Source organism: Symphodus melops (assembly GCF_947650265.1).
Source record: "Symphodus melops genome assembly, chromosome: 17".
In the NCBI taxonomy this organism is placed as follows: domain Eukaryota; kingdom Metazoa; phylum Chordata; class Actinopteri; order Labriformes; family Labridae; genus Symphodus; species Symphodus melops.
This window is the reverse complement of record NC_136707.1, coordinates 2590845-2608697: the sequence shown is the minus strand read 5'-3', so window position 1 is coordinate 2608697 and position 17853 is coordinate 2590845. Positions and strand designations below refer to the sequence as shown.

At 43.3% G+C, this 17853-nt stretch overlaps 1 protein-coding gene across 2 annotated transcripts; it reads left to right on the top strand.

The window, feature by feature from the left end:
* Window positions 1-987: 987 nt before the first annotated feature.
* On the top strand, window positions 988-8936 carry elac2 (elaC ribonuclease Z 2). Of its 2 annotated transcripts, XM_079367228.1 has the most exons (25): window positions 988-1084; window positions 1308-1552; window positions 1854-1904; window positions 2004-2074; window positions 2254-2318; window positions 2423-2480; window positions 2562-2630; window positions 2741-2869; window positions 3333-3385; window positions 3474-3532; window positions 3938-4010; window positions 4098-4210; window positions 4288-4386; window positions 4483-4621; window positions 4813-4898; window positions 5114-5235; window positions 5404-5500; window positions 5589-5727; window positions 5815-5853; window positions 6244-6353; window positions 6720-6819; window positions 7040-7160; window positions 7603-7681; window positions 8152-8296; window positions 8521-8936. In XM_079367228.1, the coding sequence occupies exons 2-25, from the start codon at window positions 1320-1322 to the stop codon at window positions 8761-8763; spliced, it is 2493 nt and encodes an 830-aa protein (XP_079223354.1). In that variant the 5' UTR covers window positions 988-1084; window positions 1308-1319; the 3' UTR covers window positions 8764-8936. The 2 variants fall into 2 exon arrangements, with proteins under 2 accessions (XP_079223354.1, XP_079223353.1); XM_079367227.1 differs by having other exon boundaries at window positions 995-1552.
* The last annotated feature ends 8917 nt before the right edge of the window (window positions 8937-17853 follow it).

The following is a 17853-nucleotide window of genomic DNA, read 5'->3' as shown; positions in this document are numbered from 1 at the left end:
CCGGGTATTAAGCTGTTTTAAAGTGTGGGTGGTCTGAATCGTGTTAGACCTGCGGGCGGTCGGTGCTGACAGGCAGCTGTCCTCTCTGCAGTGGAATATATGCTGATATATGAATAAACGAAGACAAAGAAACGTGTCACCTGAGTCGTTTTTACATCATCTGTTTCCATGACAGACCTTCAGCAATTGTTTTTTAAAGCAGTCAGAACTATAATCCATGAAAGGAAAATGCAAGGTTTGCTTGCATTGATGAATCTCTTTTTGTTTCTATTATTCAACTATTTGTTTTCAGCATGCTGTCAGGTCAACTTCGTATTTGACGGCGAAGCAGTTCGCTGTCTGACTACTTCTTTTTTAAATTTGGGATTCACCTTTGTCATCTTTCAAGAATCAAATTCCACTGATAGATGATAGATGCAATATTGATAATATTTATCCTCAGGGTTAAACATGGTCTTTACAGTTGCTACTTTACACAGTTTGTCTGTAAGAAACAGAAATAGGAACAAAAAGAACTTTTGAAGAAATAAAGCTGTGAACTAAAAATGCAGGGACTTAAAGGGGAAAAGTGAACTGGGAGGGTGTTCCAAACTGGGATTAATAACAGACTATGTTATCCAGTTTGAAATGGTAAATGGATTGAGCTTTTGTCACTGTGCATTTGTAAAAAACTGCTTTCATTTTCCTGCACAGCCGGATGTCACGAAAATGTTTATGTAGAGAGAAATGCATTTAGTATTAAGTTATTTGTTTGAATTAGAAATAATCATAATATTAGGAGTTACTGCATGTTTAATTAATACAATGAGAGACGCTTATGCTTAAAATGTATATATATATATATATATATATATATTATTATTTTTTTTTTAAATAACTTTATCACGTTTTTTAATCCGTCTTTATCGCTACTTTTAGCCGCGCCCCCTTCTTTGAAGCGCATGTGTGATTGGTCCACACAACGTCTGATGAAACCAATGAGCAATAAGACTGAATTACGTCATCATTAGATGCCGGAAATCAAGTGTCACATGTGTCAACCAACCTCTAAAGTCCAGCTTAGTGTGCACTCAGCTACTTTTAGGTAATGCATTGTTGAGAAGCAGCGTGTGGAAATGTATGAAGTCGATTATTTTTAAATGCATCAACTTGCTCGTGTCGTTTTATTCATTTATTGACGTATTTTTTTTATTATGAATGCTGTCCATTCAAAGCTCAGGTCCTTCACTTTCCTGCTGCTGAGAGGCACAGCTCTGTCTGCTCCTGTCGCACCTTCTCATTTTTATTTTCACTGGACTGGGTTTCAGTTTTTCCGAACAATGGCTTCCACTCCATCTAACAATAATAATAATAATAAAAACAACGTGGAGGCGAAGCAGCCGCCGGGTCAGAGGAAGAACAAGCCGAAGGAGCCTCTGCGGAGGGTCAAAACCAAAGAGAGCCGGGCCCGGAGGGGGGACCTTCACGGACCGTCCACGGTGCACGTGCAGGTGCTCGGTGCCGGGAGCAGAGACAACTCTGCGTCACTTTACGTCTTCTCTGAATACAACAGGTAACTACGACGCTGTCTGATCGGATTATTGTTGTTCTGTTCTTAGCTGTCACTGGGTCTGTTGTCCTCCCTCTCTGAGGTTTTCTTTTAAAGAAGACATGATATGACCCTGTAGAAACCTCTTCCTCTTTCCTCTACCTTTTTTATGGGACTTAATTATCTGAGATACAAAGTGTTGTCGGATGATTTAAAGTCAAATCTGGAATCAGTCAAAGGGAAACGGAATACTACATAATCATATTGTCCAATGATAATATGAAGGCCTAAATGTGTCTGACCCTCCTTCTCCTCTCTGCTGCAGATATTTGTTCAACTGTGGCGAAGGAACGCAGAGACTCATGCAGGAGCACAAGTACGCTGGTTTGAGCATCTCTTTGTGCTCATTTTGTTATTATGGATGGACAAAAACAGAAAGAAGTCATTGATTTTCTTTTTTTTTTTCTTCTGACAGACTAAAGGCTGCGCGGTTGGACAACATCTTCTTGACCAGACTGAGCTGGGAGAACGTGGGAGGTTTGTCAGGTAAGACAAATGGCTCTGAGAAAGACAGTGATCAGTGATCGACTCCACAGCATGCTGCAGAACTTCACTCTAATCTGCTGAAAATTACTTTTTTTTTCTTTGATTGTGAATTTTCTTGCTATTTGAATCTCTTACTATCAGAGCTTCTGAATGTTTAATTCAGTCTGTTTGATGTGCAGGAATGATTTTGACCCTGAAGGACACCGGTGTCCCAGAGTGCGTCCTTTCTGGACCTCCTCAGCTGGTGAGGCCCTCAAACACCCGATGAACAACATGTGGTTTGTTTTTAAAGGTGCCTTTCTAAATGAAGTTGTCATGGTATCTATGTCTGTCTCTTTGTCTTCACAGGAGAACTACCTGACTGCCATCAAGTCATTTTCTGGACCGCTGGAAGACATCAAACTGTGTAAGAAGTGTTTCTTTAACTCAAGAAAAGAGTCTGTTCCGGGTTTGTTTAGTGTGTATTCACTGAGTCTCTCTTTTACAGCGGTCCGACCGTACACTGAAGACACACACACAGATGAAACCATGACGGTGAATCAAGTGCCCATATTTGGTAAGCTCTTGCTTCTCATTTTTCTTCTCGTGATTTTTTTTTTTTGTTGTTTCACTGAGACGTTTTGAAGTGTTCCGTCGACCTCTGACTCTCGTGTCCTCTCTCTGTAGCCAAGCTGAGAGCTGACAGCGGACAGCCGTCACCCCGATCAGGCGGAAGCAGCCCGTCTCCAAGTCCTCCGTCTCCCAGGAAAGACGACGTCCTCGCTAACAGCCTCGGGGAGGACACGGGCACTCCAGGTGAGTCCAAGTGTCGCCTCTGGGCTGAAGATGGATGTTTGATTGAAGAAGGGAGAGTCGGTAACTTTTTTCCTCAACTAAATGTTTAGACTTTTACTAAAGTGATGTCAGTCAGTCATCACTTATAGGCCTCTTTATGTGTGTGCTGGTGAATGTGTCTGCACACACTTTGGGTTGGCTTGCACCCTCAGACACAGTTGGTCAGATTGTTGTTGAACAGGCTGGGCGGTTAGCTTGTGCTAGCATAGCTTGGAGTGTAGGTACAAAGAGTGAACATGCACGCCACGACCTGCAGGGAGTGTGAGCGTCTGGGGGTGATGAGACGAGGGGGAGGGGCCACGTTTGAATGTTGTGTTTACAACAAACAAATGTTACTGACTCCACCTTTCATGTGTTTACGTCATTTTTGTAACGTTGTCTTGAAGTAATCAGCAATAAGAGACGGATGTCATGTTTTTTTTAGGCGAAAAACGAACAACTCGAGATCCTTCTTTGGTCGTCGCCTTCATATGTAAGGTAAAAAAAACCTGTTCTGTTTGTTTGTAACACGCACACGCTATGAGAAAGTTTGTGTGTCTGAGTTTCTTCTTCTCTGATTTCACAGCTTCACCCAAAGAAAGGAAACTTCCTCGTGGCTCAGGCCAAAGAGCTCGGCCTGCCCGTGTAAGTGACGATATAAATACACACGCACAGGAACAAACTATGATGTGTGTTTTAATAATGAGAGGATAAATCTGAATCTGTGTTTCTGCATGTCACAGACTGCAATCAAGGTTTTTTTGGTTCATTAAATGTCAGGACAAAATATCTAGAAGAGAACGGTGGTGTTTTGAAATTTGATGGGAGAACGTCCCGTCTCATCAAAATATTTTCTATTATTTTTCTAAAAATTTACATTAAACCTCAGAATGGAAAAAAAGCTGGAGCATCACTTCTCTCCTCTCCTCATCATATTCCATTTCCAGTTGGCTTCAAAATTCCCCTTCAGTAATCAATTAGTGAAATCACTGATTCTACGTCCACGTGTTATACAGTTAATGATTAATAATTCTCCTCGTTTCCCCTCAGAGGCACCGCAGGGATTGGTCCACTTATAGGAGCTCTAAAGGACGGGCGGAGCATCACGTATGAAGGGAAAGAGGTGGGAAAAAAGCTCTCTGACCTGAGTGTCTTCATCAGCCTGCAGCTCTGATCTGGATTTATGAAACCTGTTTCTGTGGTCCTGCAGATCCGACCCGAGCAGGTTTGCACTCCCACTGACCCGGGTCCGATATTTATCGTCACAGAGTGTCCGTCGGAGGATTTCGTCGACGCTGTTTGCACCAATCAGCAGCTCAGAAAGTAATCGATCCTCCTTTCTTTCTCTAAATGTAAAACGTTTTTAAAATCTGTTTCAACCTGTGTATGATCTCCTCCAGATTCCAAAAAGGAGGGTCAGAGGACCCTGCAGCGCTCGTGGTCCACATGACTCCAGAGTCTGTTTTAAATTCAGATCAGTACAAGGCGTGGATGGACAGGTTGGAGTTCTCTTTCTCTAAACCAGACTCCATGAAGATTTCTGCTGATTTCAAACACTCTGAGGTTGAATCTTTTTTTTTTTTTTTTTTTTGCAGCTTTCCGTCCTCGACAGAACACCTGATTCTGAACGAACATGTCTGCACGGTCCACAACATCAGGAGTCACAAACTGCAGACGCAGCTGAACATGATCCACCCAGAGATCTTTCCAGAACTCCAGTCGTACAGAACAAAAGTGAGACTCGTGCTAATGCCAACCTTTGTGGCAGAACTTCATTTGTACTGATAGAAACTTGGTGTGATCGTCATGTTCTTTATAAAGTTTTGTTTGTTTACAGCAGTGTGGACTCTTCTTTCAAGAGTTGTGCAAGAGGCGTAGTTAGAGGAAATCAAAACTTTTGTCTCTGTGTGCTTTGTATTCTCCAGGAGCCTCAGGCCGCCCTGCACACTCCGAACGTGCGAGCCGAGTGTCTGCTGAAGTTCCAGCTCAGACCTGTGATGGAGTGGCAAAGGTTAGTTTGTCCTTCAATCTGCCCAATTTAGCCGACGTTGTCTCTGCAGCTCCGAGCAACGCCTCGTCTCAGAGCAACAATCTGGAGCGGACCGATGCACTCAGACGCTTTCTTCTTTTCTAACCTCGTCTCGCAAGTGTCAGTTTTTTTTTTTTTTTTCTGTACCGGTGGAGCTGTTTTTAAACGCAGCGGTGTGTGTCTTCTGCGCTCGTTAGAGATGCCATCCCCCGCTGCAACACGGACGAGTTTGTGAAGGAGGCGTCCGAGGTCCCGAACTTTCTGCGGGAGGTGGAGGCGTGCAGGAGGCTCTGCTCCGCTGACGCTGCAGAGGCTTCGGGTGAGCCCTCCTCTGAAAGCCCACAAAGAGGTTTTCAGCTTTTAACAAAGCGTCTCTGAACTCTGGAAGTGACGTCTCCTGTCACAAAAAGTTGAACAACTTCTGAAGTTTTCTTTTGTTTGTTCCTCCTCGGTGCTTCATTTGTCTTTTTTTTGTTTTCCGCTGCAGGAAACGCAGAGAAATACCCCGAGGTGGTCTTCCTGGGAACAGGATCGGCTCTCCCGATGAAGATCAGAAACGTCAGCGGCACTTTGGTGAACATCGGGTACGAACCAAATCTGCCAGTAGATGACAGTGAGATTCTTTCCTCTTGTTGTTTCCTCCTTTGAAACTCTCTCCGTCCTCCACATCAGCCCGGCTCAGTCTCTGCTGCTCGACTGTGGAGAGGGAACGTTCGGTCAGCTCTGCAGACACTACGGGGAGCGCGTGGACGACGCTCTGTCAAAGATCTCCACCGTCTTCATCTCACACCTGCACGCCGACCACCACACAGTGAGCCAATGAAACACCTCGCCGTGTCTCAACATGAGTTCAGCTGCTTCAAACGCTGATCTTAACGGGCCTCTTGTTTTGTTGTAGGGGCTTCTGAAGCTGCTGTATCAGAGGGAGCGAGCACTGGTACGACATCACACACTGCAAACACTCCAATCTGAGCCATTATTTCTCTTCTTTGTAGTCAGAAATATTCGGCCCCACTCACCTGACAAGTCCAGATACACGTCTGGTTTGAAGATTTCACAAGCGAAACAAAGAGGTCGTGAATTTCTTGTAAGAAGTAAAAAAAGGCGCCAAATGCAAAAGGATGAATTTCCTTCTCAAATATAGACCTGTAATAAAAGTAAAGCCGTTCAGTGATCACTTCTGTGCCTCATGCATGTGACTCTGTGTCTTGAGCTCGGGTGCGTTAGCTTGCTGCGTAGCGTCGTGCAGTGGTAGCGCTGAGCTCAGGAGGCGGGGCCAGTTTGAAGGTTGTGTTTAAAACCTGTTTTTTTGTTTTTTCTCTCTCAGGCATCTTTAGGAAAGACGTTCAGCCCCGTCTACCTGGTGGCTCCGACGCCCCTCATGACCTGGTTGAACCAGTACCACCATCACTGTGAGGAGATCCTCCAACACATCAGGTATGAAGACGCACTGTCGTCATGACAACGCAGACTTCACACTGTGGATGAATCAGCCTCGTCCTGTTTCTGTCCTGTGTACTTTACCCCCGTCCTCTTTTTAACACTGTAGCTTCATGCTCAGGATGTAGAAGAAGAACTCCAAGAGGGGATATTTCAGCTTTTTAACAAAAATGATGCTAAAGGTGCTAAAGGATGAGCAGATCAAAGGTCACGTTTGTGCCTTCACGTCTCAGTGACTCCTCCAGTCGTCTGGAGTATTTTACATCGTTTTTTTTCAGAAAAGTGCAGAATAAAAAAAAAAGTCTGCTTAATGAATGTGTCTGCTCTTCTGCTCACTCAGTTTTCTGTCGTGCCGTGTTTCAGTCTCATCCCCAACAGGAGTCTGTTTGACGGTGCCGAGGCTCCCTGGCCGAAGACTCAATCGTTCATCAAAGCGCTGCTGAAAAAGAACGATCTGGAAAAGGTTGGCAGCCTTTTTTTTGTTTTTTATTTTTATTTTTTTTTAATTTCAAATCTTTCAAAATTAAAGCAAGTTCCTCGCTTCCCACCCCTACTTCCCTGGAGATCAACAAAGTACTGATCTCTTCAATGAGTGTTTGGAGGCCGTGATGCTGTTTTATTTGTGTCGTGTAAATAAAGCTTGACTTCCTGTTTGATGCCTCTTGGTTTTCTTTGTGTCTCAGTTCCAGACGTGCTTCGTGCGTCACTGTAAGAACGCCTTCGCCTGCAGCTTCACGCACCGCTCCGGCTGGAAGCTGGCTTTCTCTGGGGACACCATGCCCTGCGATGCCTTCGTGCACATCGGTGAGTTCCACTGTAGCTATAACTCGCTGCTAACGGCAAACTGAACGAGCATTTCATACTGCACAGATTCACGTCGGGTCACCTCGGCAGCCTGATCCTCGGCTGCTTCTGAATAATTGATCGGATCTTTTCTTAATGCTCTCGACGAGCCACACACACAGCTGGCAGCCTCTTCTAACGGTTCCTGCGGGATCCCTCTTCATTGACTCTTCTTAAATTGCTTGACTGGATCCAGTCCAAGCCAATCGTCCCAAAGACGCGGAGTGCATCCCCGGTCTGTTCATTACAGACGGCCTGCTGCAGCAGACAGTCGGGGCGTGCCGCTCTTTGATTACGCCCACGACCTGATTGATTTCCTTTGAGACGGGAAGAGGCTGTAAATGCTTCTTTGGATTCAAGCCTCTGGTTTCAACTTTCTTTCTTTCTTTCTTTTTCTTTGCAGGAAAAAATGCAACCCTGCTCATCCACGAGGCCACGCTGGAAGACGGGCTGGAGGAGGAGGCTGTAGAGAAACGACACAGGTGTTTTTTTAACAGTAGTTAGTAGCACGACAATGTAAGCTTGGTTGCATCCATTACAGCCGTTTTAACGACCGCCCTCTGAAATATTCTAAACACTTGATGCACCTATTTGTCATTTAGACCCAAAAAATAGGTTTTAAAAAAATGAGTAAAAACACAAGCCCAGTGAATGTGGTTTATACAAACTAATAAAAAGAATAAAAAAAGAAAGCAAAGTGCTGCACTTAAAGTCCCATCAGTCAGCAGAACGACTTCACTTTACAGGCCGTTTGTTGTTGCAGTAATGTTTCATGGAATTGTGCATTTCTTTACTCTCTGTCAGAGTTGACATCGATTTTTAGTTCCTTTCTTTATGATGTCACTGCGAGCATCTGTCTTCACAAAGACTTCTTTTATGAGCAGAGAAAGTCGTATTCCTCATCTCTGACTCTCTCTTCAGCTTGTTGGTTTTTGTTTTTTTTCTCTGACAGCACGACCTCGCAGGCCATCGGTATCGGCATGAGGATGAACGCCGACTTCATCATGCTAAACCACTTCAGCCAGCGCTACGCCAAGATCCCTCTGTTCAGTGAGGACTTCACTGAGAGAGTCGGGATATCGTTCGACCACATGAGAGCAAGTATCCCAGTGGCGTGTTTGAAAAGCACCCGACAGCTTTCTGCTTCTGCATTTCAGATCCATGGATACGCAATTAGAAACTTTATTTTTCGTTGTATGCAAAAATACAACGGCAAAGGTTTGAGCAGCTGTTCCCTCCAGCAGCTTTACAAATCTGGCGTACGATGTTAGTATTTAATTTTCCTTCCTTCAGTCATTTTCTCCGTCTCCTATTTGCGCAGATCCGCTTCGGGGACTTTAAAACCCTCCCCGGACTCGTCCCCGCACTGAAAACCCTTTTTGCCGAAGAGATCGAAGAGATGGAGGAGAGACGAGAGAGGAGGGAGCTGAGACAGCCGAGAGGTGGCGGCGGCTCCGAGGTGAACAGGGACGAGAGGAGAAGCGCCGGGGCCAAAAGAGAGCAGGAGGAGGAGGAGGAGGCAGCGTCGCACAACGTGGAGACGAAGAGGCTGAAAACCAGCTGAGACAAACAGAAAAGAGACTGGCACTGAGAGCATCCTGAGTTCTTCTATTTAAATGAATTTTACTTTCCCTGTGTGGAGGATTTAAAGAAAGCATGTATATGACATAGCAGTGTACAAAGACGAGCTCTAACTCTGGTTTTTCTTTACCATTAAACACTATAAAAGCAATGCAACACCATGTCAAACTTTTTCAGAGCACCTGAGTTATTAATTACTGTCAGGACATAAAGACGATTCAACCAACATATTAAAAAGTGTATCTGAAGAAAATGACCAACCCTGCCTTTAGGCTTATTAGATATCTTGCAGCAGCCCGAGCATGAAAGACAGGATGGTAGTTGGCTTTTCCCCCAAAGAGAGGACAGCTTCATAAATAAAACATAATAATTTACAAGCTAATAGATTAGCCACAAACAAAAACGTGTGTTTGTTGGTGGGAATGAAAGAACTTCAGAGGCCTTAAAGAGTTAAATGACAGTTCCAAATTAATCCACGTGGGAGCGTAAGTGAGCCGTTACTGGTTTTACTCAGGTCTATACATGGAAAAAAACAAAATGAGCTAACGTTTGTAATAAGGAGGGATTTATAGCCTTCAGCCACATGAGGGCGCACTGGCTGCAGGAATCTGCTCTGATCACAGAAAGGAGGAAATATTTCATCTGTCAGAGGGGGGGGGGTCAGCTGTTTGTAATTGTCCGCTCCGTTTCATCCACCACGGGACGATATCACAGATACTGGCTCTGTGTGAAGATGGTTTAAACTTCTAAAATGGGGTTTGTCTTGTTTGTGTAACCTTTGAACACATATGTCATCCACAGTGTCTGCAGGCACAGATGAACTTTGATTTCAGGGGCTTGACCTTTCAATTATAGAGAGTGAGGAAACATTCACCACCACCTCGTTCTGCAGCACTTTTCCTGCACTACCTCCCAGTTTAAAGTCATCAAACTTCCCATTAAATATAATGCGTTAACTCTGAATTCAAAGCTAAAGAGTCAGCTCTCTCTGCCACAGAGAGGATCCCCGTCTCTCTGCAGATAAGACAGGTGCCAGAATGTGGGTTGAGCGGTTAGCCGGCGATTAGCTCTTTTTCTGGAGTGTGAAGAGGTGAGATGAAAATGCATCGCTATCTAAGCCTGCAGTCCATCTAAAGGGGGTCCCTGCTGCAGCCGGGGGGGGCTGCGTCTGTCAGAGAAGGCATGAACGATAAGCAGCAGGAAGAGTCAGAAAGGTGGCTTGACATACCTAATCATGGCTAAAGCAGCAGTGGGGAATATTTCTGTATTCAGAGAGCAGAGGTTTCATACCCTCAATCGACTTCGCTAAGGAATTCTTTTACAAAACGTTTGGAAGTGTAATCTAAACTGTTTAATAGAAATGTATTTAACCAACAGAGACCATACAAAAAACCCCAACAATAAAAGAGCCATTATTTATTTAGCCTTTATTTTCTTTCCTGGTTAATGTTCTTGTTCCACTCCAATCCAGTTAGGGGCGGTAATGCAGCGCTTCAAAGGTTAGCAAACTTCTAGTAACCTTCGCTTACGTTAACGTCACAAACCAGGTGGGCACAAAACTAGTCCCAAAACCCTGAATACTGCTTTTGTTCTGCTGCACAGCGCCTGGATCCGTTTCTGAAACTTGAGAGGAGCCACGATCATCTGCGCACACGTCGCAGGAGAACGTAAAGAGGTTTGTTCGGTGCCTGTTTTGACACAATGGAGATAAAGTGATGAAAAATATGATTGCAAGATCTTTTTTTTTTTTTAAATTGACTGGACACCCTGTATGTTTCCTTGACTAATTTTCTGTTTGGGTCAGATTGAATACTTAAATACTCTTACAACTGTTAGAGATGTCAGAGTTTGTTTAAAGGTCTAACACCTTTGTTTTGTTGTTATGGATTCTTCTCCTCAGATCACCTGAAACTATGAAGCACTCATTATCTTAAAGTTGTTAAACGAAGGGCTGGATTTTCATTACAAAGACATAAATTACAATATTCATGTTCCCCAGAGGATGACCCCAATTGACCCTTTTTTAAAATCCTTTATTCTTTACTTCCTGAGGACCCTGCAGCAAGTCAAAGTTATGAATATTTATTCAAAGTATTAATCATTTTTACAAAGTAGGATTAGAAATGTAAAACTCTGCTGATTTCAATCATTGCAATCCTCAGAGCCCTGCCCTTTATATACGAGCAGCAGGGGAAATATTTGGACAATTGACCTTCAGGGCCACCATAGTTTATAGACAGACTAGAGACACATATTAGTGTTTGTGAAACATGGTTTTTGCTTTCAAACATTTTTTTTGTTGCTTTGATTGCATCATACACAATTTTTCAAAAGACCTCTTCACCATCTCTGTGTTCAGTAACTTTTCTTCACACACTGAGAGTGAAAGTCATAAAAATGTAACCTCACCAAACCTGCCTGTCCACTACATTATGCCTGTCATTGTTTATTTGGCGTGGAATGAAGAGAGACAGATCTGAGCGGAGCAGGTCGCCACCAATCAGACACACCTCCTCCACCTGAATCCCCTTCTTCAGTCCAAAGCCAATTATGCAGCCTGCTCGCCCTCGCCACACATTTTCTGCCTGACTGGTGATTCGGAGAGCAGCCCCCGCGAGGATCAAAGGCTGAGGTTACTTGTGTGGAGTTTAGAAAAGACAAAAAGAAAACGCGGGGGTTTTTTGGTTTCTGAGATTGGAGGTCACAGTCCTGCTCGGCACAGCACCGTCACACGGACAGGTCAGTAATTGTGTGCACACCATCTCTCCCACCTTATACGACCAGGATTCCTGCATCTTCGACAGCTGTCAGCTCACATCCATACTTTCATTCGGGCAAACACCTTTTTTTCCAGTGGATGTAAAAAACAAAAAAACAGAAGAAATGGCAGCAGCATTGTCAGTTTAGCCATCAAAAATATTTGTCTGTTAGATAATTAAACTGAGCTACTTATACTAAGTGTGTGTTAGCAGTAAGATGTTTATTCCTCCTACTGTAGAACATATTGAAGGAGTACCCCCCCCCCCATCCACTTTTTAAGATTTTGTTTAAATTGTCTTTAGGTTTTAAGATTTTGTTTAAATTGTCTTTCGGTCCTGACAGAAAATAATAACTAATGTGCTCCGAAAAAGGAACAAAGAAAATCACCAGTAGCAGTTTGTAAGCCTGTAAAAACTGCTCACTCTCTACACCTTTTGTGCACGAGCTCACACTCAAAACGCGACACCGATGACAGAGTTTATACTGCGAGTTTGTACATAGTTGGCCGTTGTGAGTACTAAAATAATGCATGTGCGTGTAAGTGAGGGGGCGTGGCTTCTGAGGGAGCACAGGGGTGTAGACAGAATGCTATTTTCAAAACCATGCTCGTTTTTTTTTTTTTTTTAAATAACCAACACTGCCTTGAAATCCAAATATCATCATTTAGACACTGATTTGAACTAAATTCAAGATTTAAGCCAGTTTATATGAGCTACAGTTAGCAGCAGCTCACCTCGCAGGTCGGTAACAAAAAGCGTTAAAGAGACTTTTAACCTGAACGCAGACACAGCAGCAGCTCGGTTCAGATGTCTGAGCAAGACGTGATAACTTTAACAGTAGAAATGTTTTATTGTGCAACAGAAAGGAGAGACAGCGACGCTCACCTGTCCCTGCATGTTCACTCAGTAAAGATCCTCAAACACCTGAGAAAACCATCAGCTGCTCTGATATTCACAAGAAGTCGACGCATCAATCTCACCTGCCTGCTGCTGAGTGAATAAAGAAGAGCTCTGCTGGCAGAAGGCAGCATCTTTGTTTTTTTTATACACGGAGAGCTGGATAAACTCGTATTGATTTCTCGTTTTTTTTCCCCCGGTTTGTTATTTTGACATTCAGATAAAGACTTCTAGAGGATTAAGGAGCCTGCTGGCGCGCAGTAAAAGATGCTCGACACATGCATTACTTTTAACTTATGATATACATTTCCGATGTGAGTTTCATCAGGTAGCTTCTCTTTAAAAGAAATCTCAAAGTACACCATTTTTTCTTGGGGATCAATGTTCACATTTTCTGATGCTTTGCTTGTGCTTGAAATCTCCTGCAGCTCCAGAGGTCTTTAGTTTCATGTAAGAGATTTGACATCACTTCAGCTGTTTTGTTTGGATGTTCTTCGATGACTATGAAACTCCTGCAGAACTCAGGGTGGCTTGTCAAGACGTGGGCGATTCTAGAGTCTCTTGGGGTCCTAAGCAAAAGTCAATGGGGGGGCCCTTCAACCAGCAGTCATCCATCATGTCTGCAGCGTCACGACAATTACTCCTCTTCCTCTCGGTTTCTTTTTTCTCTCCTATCGTCCGATGATTCCTCTTCATTTTTATTGGTTGACTTTACTGACAAACCTTTGGTCTTCACAGCAATGATGCAAGCAGCGTTAAGCAGGGGAGAAGAGTGAGGGCTCTCAGATGGGGCCCCCTATGGGAGATTACCTACTTTTGTACATTTTGGGCTGCTGCTTTGGTTTGACTTTATCAGCCCTCAGGGGCCCCCCCTCCTGGACCGGGGCCCCAAGCAGCCTCTGTGTAGAGTCATGTTGAGCTGTATGTGTATCTCCACAGAGGTGACAGGAAGGTGACGCGCTGCTTTAAGTTTCAAGGACTCTAAAACTATCCGCTGATTGTTCTTTATGATCCAAAAACAACATGTGGACTTTTAATTTAAAGGACACGTACTTAAACTCCTTTAACATAATAACAAAACTATAGAGCGAGCTCTCGAGCCGTGCAGATGGAGCAGAAGTGGCCTCTCTTCTCTGGAACAGGAAGTAAGTGGTCATTTATGTTTTGCATTTAGTTGCAGACACAAAGTTTTATTATATATTTTACATCCTCTTTAAAGGGGACTTTTTAAGTCTTTTTGGTATCTTGTGCAGAAATCACATCTTATAGTTTCACCGTCACAACTAAATCCTTGTGTTCATAATACTTCTGCTTGTTCATTAATTGCAGTTATTGATCTGCTCTAATGAAAGTCATGCATATACTGTTTGTTTAAAGTCAGGTCATCGATCTGTCGCAATGAGTCGTGTACTTATTAATAAAATGTGTTGCATGCTCAGGCCACAGTGACTCATTCCTATAACATGCCTCATACGTCAATAAAACGCGGTCGTCATAGTGACTCACATATTAATTCTAATCCTACTGAATAATCATCAGTGTGTTGGGACTTGCGGCCTCGTGGTTAGTGTGTTTGCACCATGTAAGGAGGCTGTAGTCCTCCAAGCAGATGTCCCAGCTTCAAGTCCGACGAGAAGCTTTTGAAAGATAGAGAGAAGTTAGAACGCAGCAAGGTTTTGCAGACTGCTGCAGAGCTGGCTAAACACTGAAGCTTCAGTGTCCATGACATGGCAACCTGCGCGCACATCGACTCAAATGTGGTCTTATAATCCCTGGATATCCTAAAAACTTTACCAGCTGGCTGCTTCAACGCTTGCCATCTAATCCGTTTGTGATCATTTCCCTGAGATGGATTTGAACTTTAAGTCTCAGTGATTCTTTTTCCATGCCGTGGAGCGAAATTATCATCCTGAATTTGCATGCAGTCAGAACTTGTACGACTAATTTTCCCTCTTTTCAAAAGAGAAAAGAAGAGAGGGGCAACACCAATATTTGCATAGCAGATGTATTCATTTATTTATGAGACGACTTATCCAACACATACTGGAGATTTTCTTTGAATCTGTGTGCCATCTGGTTATTTCCGGGATTCTGCAGATGCTGCCTTCATTGTTAAACTGCATACTACATGCATTAATTTTCAGTAATTCTTCTAGAAGGTGGCTTTGAAAAACACGCCTTTGTTTTGGTTTAATCAGAAAGTAGCCCAAGAAAGCCAGAGACACAAAAGCAGGGTCTTTTTTTAATTGTTAGAATCTCAACGACGCAGTGATTGTAATTAACTACACCTGTGCTGCTCCTTTCTACACAAGCCAAACGTCTGCTGTAAATGAAAAACCTCAGTCCCGCATAGAGCCTTTTTGTTCTGCAGGTGAATTCAGCTGCTTAGTCTGCGTCGATGCCGGCGGCTCCCTTGAGACGAGCAGACCGGCTTCTTCTCTGTTCACGACGCGTGGATCGAGTGCAGATGGACCTGATGTTTTGTTGTGCAATTTGCCGTTCTCCCGCTTCCTTTTCTAACTCCAGCTCACAGACACACGTCCTCAATGCTCCAGTTAATTGCTACAAGCCAGCAGGCAGGCAGGCAGGCAGGCAGGCAGGTAGGAGCTGGCAGCTGCATGCACGTGTCTTCATCCAGGTTTATAGAATCGTAGGTGCGAAACAAAAATCATGTCTCTGCCTTATGTTCAATATTCACCAGTAGTTCCTGTAACTAAAGAGAATCTGCTAACCTGTTTTCCACAGGTCATGTTGACGCCAACGGAGCGTGGAGAAGTTCTCGCACATGATGCTTCGACCTTCACACTTCAGTTCCTCTGTCACTGAATCTCCTGCAGAACCTCTTTCTCTGCACTTCCTGTCTCGTAGCTGGGCGTTTGACCTTTTGTTTTGTGCATTTGATTTGTAGGAATGGAAGACATATAACAGGCGTAACGATAGGAACTGATTCTGTGGTGAAAATGACAGAAACACGTCTAAACTCATATTATTAAAGCTTTAATTTGGGTGGTTTTTTTAAATGCCTTTATTTAGAGATAGGATGGGAGAGAGAGAGAGCGGGGAATGATATACGGGAAACGAGCTACAGGTCAGACTCCGGGCTGAGCCGTGCACTTAAAGGGCTATGACCTCCGTGCATGGGATGTGCAAACTAACCACTCAGCTACTGGTGCCCCAGGTTTACGATTCATACTTGGGTCCAGAGAAAACATCTCAAGAACCAGACCTTCGAACTCAGGAGTTTTTTTAAAAGAGATTTCTGCAAGTGTAAAAACCCAACAAGTGTCACATTCAGGTTCAGAGTTAAAGATGCTCCAGTGACATTCACAGATTTGATTAACTGAGCCTTCATTATGAGACCAATCTTTGACTCTTTTTCAACTGAGAGTACATTGTCAGGGATTTGACTCCATCCAGACTAGAATTTATTCTGCACTTGCTGCAGGCGTCCTTCATAACCAATACAGCAGCCAGTCAGGGGAGTAAGGGGAAGCTCAAAATGTTTTGGATTCACAACTCATGCTAGCAGCACAAAATGTCAGCAATATTTCCCCCCAACTTTTTTTTAAAATGAGGAAAAGACGACGAGACTTTTCGTGCAGTCACTTGGCCTCTGTTTTAGTGGGCAAAGACGTGATGCCTTTCAGCCCCAAAGTTCCCTTAATTAAAAAAAACTCTGCAGAAAACTTCGAGGTATTGGGACGTAAATGAGTTTTAACAACGTGTAAAAACAGAGCATTAAAGCTTAAACTTAACTGCGAGCTTTGTGAGGAATGTATCAGCCTGCTCTTAATGGTGTCTGGCCTGTCTTTGAATGTTATTAGCTTGACAAATAGCTGAGTTAGTTTTATGTTGTACTCATTAGGAAACACCTGAGTTTTGTGTTTTCTGTCAGGAAACAATGAGTCATCTGGGAGGTTTTTTATTCCTTCTTTGGCATTGTTTTCTGGAATCAACTAAATCGCCTGTTGTTGTGCTAGTGACAACAGGGAACACTGCGAGACGAGACTTAGCACAAATAAATGACTCTAAAATGATGTCTGGGTTATTTTAGGGGGGAGTCGATGTTTAAGATAGAGAAAAGGCCAAACATCCATCAACCAGCTTCGAATGAGCATTTACAGAATCTATCTGGCAGTTAAAATATAAAAGCACTTTAATCAACAGGGACACGTAAATGAATCAGATATATACGTTATTATTTTACACGTGATATTGACTTATAGACAGAGACTCTCAGGCGCTTGAACTCTACAGGGAGACGGCGTGATCGAAGTTGTCTGCCCTGATCAGAAAGCAGACTTATCCTCCCGTGGAGTCCACAGTTATAAGCTGACGACGTCGTCTCCGTTTTTCAAAAATGTAAAAAAGTAAGTACAAGTTTGTTGAAAAAACTGTTGATAACTCGTGATCATTCACATTCACAGAGCTACTGAAAAACGCACGATGTGCATCTGAGCAGTCTGTGTCTCTGGGTTTGCTCTCTTTACTTCTATTTCACAACTCATTCATTGCAAACAACAGATAATTCTCCGTCTTCCCGTTTTGTTTCCTCAGCTGTTATTTTCTGGAATAAACATCCGTGGACGTCTCCCTTTTGTCCTTCCCCTGAGCTGTAATGTGACTACACATTATTTTCTTTGAGCATTGTTCTGCAATAAAAAACGCTGAGTCACTGGAAAACACCAATTTTTATGAAGTCCATCCTCCAGCGTTCACCTTTAACGCCTGTGTGTCTCTGTGTGAAGAGAGAAAAAAGGCTGAGTGTGTGCTCCCAAACAGAACTCAAAATAACCGGAAATATATTTCCGAGAGGACAAAATCCCTGATAACAGCATTTATTTAAGTGAATACAAACAGCTTTTTCTGTCAGCTGAATGAGATACATCAACTCCCAGCCCAAATGAATGAATCCAGTCAAATGTTTTCTCAAAGACATGCAGACATTACGTATAGGAGAGTGGACACTGAGCCCGGGGAACTTTTCATTTATCATGGGGGAAGATCGAGATGTGTGTGTGTGTGTGTGTGGGGGGGGGGATGTTTCTATTGAGGAGAAATGAATGGAGACTTTAGCTGAGGTAAGGCTTCCCGGCTTTGGTGATGAATTGGTGGAGGCTTATTATCATCGAACAGTGGTGATATAATCTGAGCCTTTCCATAAATCCCAGGCTGTGTCCTTGGGTTAGATTTATGCTAGAAAAACTTTTACTGCTGCAGAGAGAGACACAGGGTGACTTTTAATCAGAGGTTTCACATTTTGAATATACAAATTAAGTGCACCAATATGAAACCTGTAAAAACAATGCAATTTTACAGGAAATGCTCTGTAATTTTTATATATTTTTTTTAATGTATGGAATAAAGTCCTTGAATTTACAACATAGATTTGTTCAGGATGGCCCCGAGGTCCAGCC